At 38.5% G+C, this 8,709-nt stretch overlaps 1 protein-coding gene across 3 annotated transcripts; it reads left to right on the top strand.

The window, feature by feature from the left end:
- The first annotated feature begins 231 nt into the window (after nucleotides 1-231).
- On the top strand, nucleotides 232-8,590 carry LOC116842244 (ubiquitin-conjugating enzyme E2 Q2). Of its 3 annotated transcripts, none has more exons than XR_004377699.1 (7): nucleotides 232-616; nucleotides 2,478-2,825; nucleotides 2,906-3,065; nucleotides 3,167-3,318; nucleotides 3,447-3,744; nucleotides 3,909-4,004; nucleotides 7,691-8,590. XR_004377699.1 is itself a non-coding variant. In XM_032811164.1 (6 exons), the coding sequence occupies exons 1-6, from the start codon at nucleotides 455-457 to the stop codon at nucleotides 3,938-3,940; spliced, it is 1,152 nt and encodes a 383-aa protein (XP_032667055.1). In that variant the 5' UTR covers nucleotides 232-454; the 3' UTR covers nucleotides 3,941-8,590. The 3 variants fall into 3 exon arrangements, 1 of the variants encoding a protein (XP_032667055.1); XR_004377698.1 differs by having other exon boundaries at nucleotides 3,909-4,066; XM_032811164.1 differs by having other exon boundaries at nucleotides 3,909-8,590.
- The last annotated feature ends 119 nt before the right edge of the window (nucleotides 8,591-8,709 follow it).

The following is an 8,709-nucleotide window of genomic DNA, read 5'->3' as shown; positions in this document are numbered from 1 at the left end:
CGCGCATATGCGTGAAACGGAACGCAGCCTATAACGACAGTCAGACGTATTAAGCCCGTATCAGACTACCGACTGCACAGGGCGACCCGACTGCCGACTACGACTCTCAATGGACCAATCACAGTGAGGCGCCGACTCGGTATGAAATGTCAGTGATCAAAACGAACATACCTCGCAGCGTCGCACAGATCCTGCGTCATGATGCACGAACATATAGAGATACGTCGCGTTCGATCAGAACGCCTGCCAAACTTCAAGCGCGAGGGCATACACGACGCCGAGTGAACTCGCACGAGACTAGCCGAGGGTACCTCAGGCCAGTCGCCATTTTGTTGGGTAGTCATCGGGATCGTCGTGTTACTCTCACTCGGGATCCGTCGTAATTTTGTCCGGGCAGACGGTGAAACGCCGTGGGATTCGGGGCGCAGCTCTCCTACTACACGCCATTCCGCAAATGGCTTGTCTGAACACCCTCAAGCAGGAAATCAAAACGCTCGAATCCGTCTTCCCCAAGAGCCATGAGAGGTTTCAGATAATGTCCGCGAGCGTGGACGAGCTCAGCTGCAGGTTCGTCGGTAAAAATGGGAAGAAATACGAAATACACGCCAATATCACAGTAAGTGAAACTGCTGCTTGCGCGTACGCGTAAGAGCACACGCGAGTGCCGGTTTTAAACGATCACGGGCCCTGTTTTCGCGTTCGTTGTGCGTCCGTGCGTGCGTGTGTTGCTTCGTTGCTTGGTTCGCTCGTTCGTTGCTTCGTATCTTTCGTTACTTTCTCGCACGCTTATCGTCTTTCAACTGCGTACACGTTCAGGTAGACACTCGGCTATGTAAAGCTGTCCACCTCAGGTAAATGGACAAAGAAACACAATGACTCAATACTTGCTGTTTGGGTTCTATTGACAGGACCAGCTTCTAACGGTACCGATTTCACGATGTTCTCGTTGCTACCTGTTTTCCCTCGATAGCTCGATCATCTTGACGCCGTTGACATCGATTTTTTTTCGCGGCATCGTCGCCTCGGTGCTCACGCGACGTACTTTGTTTGGCGGATTAACAATAAACGATAAAAGTCGATGCTTACAAAGAGCAGATAGCGAGGACGATTCTCCCTTGTGCGGGACGTCTGTTGTCAGTGCTTTCTGTCGGGGACTTTAAAAGAGTCGTTGCGACGTGTACTCGTCAGCTTCGTCAAATCAGGTTTATGCGTTTTCCAGACGACGTCGCGTCGCGTGCTCCGCTGTTCACGTCGTGATTGTTGATTGAGAAGCGCGAAGTGATTTTTTTTTAACCGATTCTAGTGCACGAGAACATTTAGGTAAGACGCGTTCAGCACGAAAACGCCTGAGCCGGAACTGCTGGGCAATTAGTGACGCCGTATGTATTAATATCGTCGTCAGGATATAGAGGTAGTGAGAAAGAGGGAGAGGGAGAAGAAGAAGAGAGAGACAAAGAGCGAGAAAGAGACAAAGAAAAAGGAGATCGTAAATCTCGCGTCGTGCACAATGTGTCGCGCTCGATCGACCATGATCTCACACGTCGAATACGATTTAATTGCGAGGCGAAATTAGCAAGGCGAGTTCGATTGTCTCGTGGTGTGGAAAACGCAACGCCGCGTCGCAGTACGCAACAACGTGCGATGTCAGCGCGGAGAGCATGGCAATCGAGTGCAATGCGACTTCCTTTTTTTCTTCTTTCCTTTTTTAACGCATGTTGTCCTACGTACGGTTTCAGTGCGTGTTGCATCTGCATCTTTCGTGCATTATTTACCGATTGCGCGATAGATGTCAGGTGTGCAGTGTGTGTGTGTGTGTTGTGTGTGTGTGTACGCGTATACATTTAAATCATGCGCGCGCTTGCGTGCGTGTATGGGAAAGTTAATTATCGCGTCTTGAAGCTTTGTTCGTAAAACATTGATGATGTTAAAGTCCGTTTCCTTTTTAAGTATCTCAGCATATCTCAATCTCAGATAATCGTTTATCTGTAATGGTTAAAGTAAATGTTCCAATGACCGAACTGATAAGAAAACATAATTAGTTTTGCATCGACAAATAATTATAATGGAATTATTAACAAAACTAACGTTTACATACTGAAACTTTGGCTTGTCAGTGAGCGAAAAGTGATAGGAAATAAACAATAAGTGTATCACTCCATAATTTCAATGAGATAATAAGTAATGCTGGTTCTGCTAGTAATTTAACTGAAAAATGAAGCATATTCCAATTAACAAATAATAAATTCTAATTGAATGGTTATTATATAATATTATAAATTAGCATATCTTTTAATGAAACTTAAAAGTCTTATTTTTGTGTATGTATTAGAAATATTTTAAATATAAATATATTATTATGTATTTCACAATGTTCAATCATTAGGACATGTTCAATCACAGGGACATTTACCTTATCTGTAAACACGAATTGGTGTGTCTACGATACAGCTGCATCAATATTAACAATGTTTATGTAGGAAACCTATCCTTCTACACCGCCAGTCTGGTTTGCCGAGTCTGAGGAGACTAGTGTTACAAACGCTGTACAAATTTTAAGTAACACAACAGGCCGTGACAACCATGTAATCAACCAAGTCGGAATTCTCCTGAAAGAATTATGCAGACTACATTCGTTACCAGAACCACCGGATGTCGAAAGACTCAGAACGGCTTTGGATCCTTTACGTTTAGGAGGACCAAACGAAGCCGTGGCGCAGAGAATGGACGCCGAGGACGTTGATGACTTCGACGAGGATGAAGAGAGCGAGACTGAAGAAGACCTCCACCTAGACATGGACGAGGGAGATGCTAACGCTAAGAGTAAGGTAAAGAAAGAGCAATGGACGATTAATTGTGTTCACTTGTTATTATTGTTACGCCGTAATCTTAATTGTCAATGATACAGGGCGAAGAAATGGACTTGGAACATCTCGCGACGTTGGAGAGGTTGAGACAGAATCAGAGACAAGACTATTTAAAAGGATCTGTTTGTGGAAGTGTACAAGCTACCGATAGACTCATGAAGGAACTACGTGATATTTATCGAAGTGACAGCTTTAAAAAAGGTATTATCTCCTTGGAACTATTGAGTTTTGAGTAGACTACATTGTTGTGGTATGCATTGTGCGTTTCATTTGTATAAATACTTTTGCATTTTCCTTTCCAGGAATGTATAGCATAGAACTAGTAAATGACAGTTTGTATGAATGGAATATCAGGTTGATGTGTGTAGATCCTGATTCACCACTCCATAGCGATCTCATTCTTCTAAAAGAGAAAGAAGGCAAAGACAGTATTCTTCTCAACATGCTTTTTAAGGTATCTTATTTGTGTAAATTGGATATTCTAGTGTGATATGCTTTTGTATGTGATATACGATTTGGAACAGGCTTGTGGACATTCGTCCTTCTTTCAAACATTTATTGCATTATTCAAATCATTTGCAGGAAACTTATCCATTCGAGCCTCCATTCGTAAGAGTTGTACATCCCATCATTTCCGGTGGATATGTTCTTGTAGGAGGCGCAATTTGCATGGAGCTTCTTACGAAACAGGGATGGAGTTCGGCATATACGGTGGAAGCTGTTATAATGCAGATTTCAGCAACGTTAGTAAAGGGCAAAGCGCGTATACAGTTCCAAGGATCAGGTGGTGCTGGCAAAGTGTGCGGCGGGCAAGGCCAATATAGTTTGGCACGTGCCCAACAGTCATTCAAGTCTCTTGTACAAATACATGAAAAGAATGGTGAGGATATATATATCTGTTGTACTCTATACTAGATGTGTCATTCGGAGAAGACTATCTTACTTATGTATCTATTACTATTACTTATCTTACTATTCTTATCTACTTCTATTTATCTTACTTATGTATCTATTTCTAATGTGTATCATTTTGTGTTTTGGTAGGATGGTTCACGCCCCCGAAAGAGGATGGCTAATGAACAGCGGTTACCGAAACGTACCGAAAAAATGACACGTGCTTACAGATGAGACTTTAATTCGGTGTGTGCCCAACAAGTAATTGTTATGATAATGATTTGATACACAAACACAACAGTAACTAGGTAACTTAAGATATTGAATTAATCTAACGTATAATTCCTTTGATGGCTAAAAAGCTGCCGTGCAGTTTGGTTTCGTCTACAGATTTTCGGTCGTAGCGGTTAGATCGCTAATTGTATTGGTAAATGTAAGGTATCATTTCATCTGGAATTGATTCTTATGTTTTGACTGAGAATCTCAATTGTTATGAACGACATAGTAATTTTAGTACTTTCTCGAGGATACATATGTTGTACGTGCGAAACAGTATAAATATTCTGAAAAATGCGTTTGCGCAATCGTGCTTCCTGTCTTTTTAACGGGAGGAGATTATAGTTAGCATTTTTAGATTAATAATACTGGAGAGATTTTTAAGTGTTTCTTTCATTATTTTATTATTATAAGCACTACATTCTTTATTTTCTATGAAAAAGGACGAATAATTTTGTGCAATTCAGTGACAGAAAAAGTGGATGTCACTTAACTTTTTTGAAACCATTTTTCAGCCAGGTATCTCGTAAGATATATATATATATATATATATATATATATATATATATATATATTGCGAGTGCACAACCAAAGCATTCCTCGACAAATTTAATTGGAAATAAAGTGACTACATAGGATATAAAAGTATAGCTTCATATCGGGAGGCTCTAGAGAGTACACGACCATAGGACTCACAAAAGTTTTAGCGAACTTTTCAGAATTGCAATTGAATGTGTTTCGTAAAGCTAATTTTCTCTATAAACAGTAATCGAGTTAGATTTTTGACACAAGAAGCAATATTTTTTTACATTCGGCAAATAACGTATTCCGTGACACTGATAGATTAGATGAAATGTAGATCCTTATAATGCTTGTATCGTATACAATGCAATAATTAATATGCATGTTTATCTTTTACTTAGAAAGTAGAGAAGAGACAGATACTAATGTATAAGTATCGTAAACTTGTGAGCACTTTCTTTTTTCAAGTAGAAGATATCGCGAAACTTTTATTTCGTCGGTTTCTTTTCTTGGCAATACTACTGGGATAGCTTTCTATAACATAATATATGCCCTGTTGTAACATTCAATCAAGTATAGGAGTTTGAGAGATGTATAGATGTATATAATGCAAGTACTCTTTAGAGTCTTTTTACCAGAAGGCATAAAACGCAATGGAAGCTTTCGAAGGTTTTGGTTGTGTGTATTATCTGAATTCGTGGTTTAACTCTTTATTGTTTCCAATATGTTGCAGTTTTCTAGTAAAACGTATGATACGTTTTGTGATTATGACTATATAGACGAACTGTAATTTTTCATAATACAAGATGAGCGAGTACTGAATATTATTTGACAGAATTAATTCTTATGTGCAAATTTGTTTTCGAAGAGCCATCATTTCCATACGTATAATTAATAATTAATAGTGACACAATTATTGTTTATACAAGTAATCTGATTATTATTATTTACAATAATGCATTTATCGTATATGTTAATTAACGTATTAACGTAGTATATTAGTAATATCAATATTGATATTAGTAATATCAATATTGATATTAGTAATTCATAATTGCCCACAATAAGGAAGTTTTTTAGAACGATGTTAATTTTATGCGCACCACATCAGCTATCGTTTGCGCGACAAATAAATGGCCAAACTTTACGTATACGCTCCTAAAAGCGAATTTGTCCATTAGAATTAATAACGGATATCGTAACGCTGATAACTTTAGTGATTCTAATTTTCATTATCACAAATTATTCGCGAGATATTCCCGACGTCTGTTTTCACGCAAAAAAGAAAAAAATACTTGTGTTAGATTTGTCAATGTTAAGTGTAATTTCATATTACAGCATGAAAATTAAGTTGCAGAAACCGTATAAATTGTAGTATAAAATGAATTTGCAATTGCTTTAATACTCTCCGAATTTATATCGCACTTCTGAACAACTACGCAATTTGTTTCGTACATACATACATACATACATACATTAATAAATAAACATCCCCCTTGATTCATGTACGCACGCACGCACACGTACATACATGTACACAGATAGACACGTACATATATACATACACATACACGCATTCTGTTCCTCGTGCTTCATCTTCCTACGTGATTATAAATGTAGTTTCTGCTGTCATGTTTATAATCGCGAATGATTTTCATCATTTCTAGTAAAAGCCAGAAATGCATCTTCCTTTTTTTTCTTGTAAATATCAATATAATAATGACTAATCGAATTGTATTTGAGAGACTCTCGTTTCAAGTATTGTTGCTTTGATAATGTCGCTGATACGTGTCTCTGAACCAATCATCGTGTTTGCTCTCGTTAGAATGAGACAAGAAGGAGCGTGCCCTATTGATCGTATGAAGATGAAGCAGTACATATGTTATTTGGTAATAACGTATGTACACTGTATCGGTACACATGATTATTGGTATAACTGGATCGAGTAGCGTGGATTATTAGTTTCGTTCGCGGTACCGTTAAACTCGTTTGTGAGGGAATCGTATGAGCAGTATCGTCATATAAATAATAGATTCTTAAGTATAAATGTGCGATCATCGAGCTCGTTGTCAGTGGGTATCACGATTTGTACAGCCGCGCCCGTTTGACACTGAGTAACTGGTTGTTCGACGTTCGTTATAAACGTTATGTTCTTCTTTGCCAAAACTCTTCTTCGTTCCCGTCTCTGTTAAGTTTTTCTTTTGTATAATCGTATATGATCGCGGGGAGTAATGTGACATGTATATTTTTGCTACAAATATCGTTAAGACTTTTAATTTTCGTAGAACATTCGACTCTTGCCGTAATTCTTCTCGACGGCTTTCAAAGGTCTCTTGACACACCTCGCCGTAAGGTCAACGATGTTATATATGCGATTTTAGTTTGGATTAATTAATATTGAGTGAACGTACCACACACGAGTAAAAAAGGGACGAGAGATGCGTATTAAATAAGAAAACGAAGATAATTCCGGCATGTCGGGATTCGTTCAGGATTGTATATTTCGTTTTTATTTGTATACAAGAAATGCGTGTATAAAACGAAAGAAAGAGAACCGCAAAGGTGAACGTTTGAGAACTAGCCGGATGTTACACAACTGTGGAATATACTTTTCAAACCTTCTAGATTTTATGTGCAGCGGTATAGTTGTAAAACACCTATACGACGTTACGTTATATTCGAAGCGATCTATTTGAAGACTGATAAAAAACGAAACGGAACACTTGAACGTTCTTTTCTTCCACACATATATTACATCTATGGCAAAATGTATCTTTCACGCGAGACTTCGATTCGTGAGCATAATGAACGAGAGGTATTCAAGCCATTTATTCGCATTGGACGGGATTTTCTGTATTTCCTCATTTACGAAATTAATGTGTATTTGAGGTATTCACACGAAGGCAACAGTGCAAATTCGAAAAGATGGATTGATTTGTATTTGTGGCAAAAATAGTATTTCGTCTAAAGTCTCTTCCAATTCGTTTGTTCACTTTTCACGATTGATTATCGATGTGAATATATCTGTTTATTATCCATCGTATTGTATTGACTCGCCTTTAAGTAAAATATCAATTGATTTAACGAAGAAATGGTCTCTTTCTAGTTTTTTCATTTTTTTTTTCTGTTTTAAGGGAGAGCACCCGGTTCACGCGGAACATAAGCGAGGTGAACGAGGCCCGATAAGAGAGTGCGGCATATTTGGAAATTACAAAAAGAAAATTAAGAAAAGAGGTCCACACACATATACACACCTACACACATGTACCTGGTTGCCGATCCGTATTCGAGGTAGTCGATAACAATCTCCGTTTCGCTTGAACCGTGGTATTTGATCGTATCCATTTGATATTCGGGATGTAAACTTTGTGTATCGTGTTAAGTATAATTGTATAACTTACTCTCATATTGTAACATTCTCTGACGAGGGTATAGACTTCCGGATCGAAGCAGCGTGTGTGTCGTACGCGTCGAGAGAAATCGCGATTGACATATCTCTCTTATTTTATTTTTTTTTTCGGAACTTGTACCGCGCATCTTCAAACGAAAATCGCCCGTCCCTTGTTCTGTTTTTTGCGCAAACGCGTTCTCTTTCTCTTTCTCTCTCTCTCTTTCTCTCTCTTCCTTTTTTGAAGCACTGTCACTTTCTCGACGTGGACGATATTCCTCGAGTCTAAACCCCATAAGTTAAACTCACATCACCGTCTCTGTCTGCATTGCCCTACTTGCGTATAATTACCGACTCATCGCGGTTAATCGAGCGATCGATCCATTTTTGTTAATCGGTCGTGTCGTTCTCATTGTCAATCTATAATCTTAAGATTACTCTATACGTATCCTAAATCTGCTCCACTTGTATATCGTACCATTTACCGACTTGAGTGAAAGTTTCCATAATTCTAATATATCGAGCATTATACTTTCTCTCTATTCTCTCTCTTTCACACCACGATTTCACGTTAAGTTACGTTAATTATTATTTAGAAGAACGCTACGAAACACAGAAAATAAAGATTTTAATAAAAAAGAAAAAACAAAAACTGATTTAGATCATAAACGTGCTATCCTTCTTCGTCGTTTTACATAAAGTACACAATTGTGTAATTATTTTATCAACGAAGCCCGGGAGGCTTTCCGCCGTTCCCCCCCCCCC

The sequence above is a fragment of the Odontomachus brunneus genome, unplaced genomic scaffold (assembly GCF_010583005.1).
Source record: "Odontomachus brunneus isolate Ranch 3 - 2012 unplaced genomic scaffold, Obru_v1 Obru_scaffold_023, whole genome shotgun sequence".
NCBI lineage: Eukaryota > Metazoa > Arthropoda > Insecta > Hymenoptera > Formicidae > Odontomachus > Odontomachus brunneus.
This window is presented reverse-complemented; position numbering and strand designations above follow the sequence as displayed.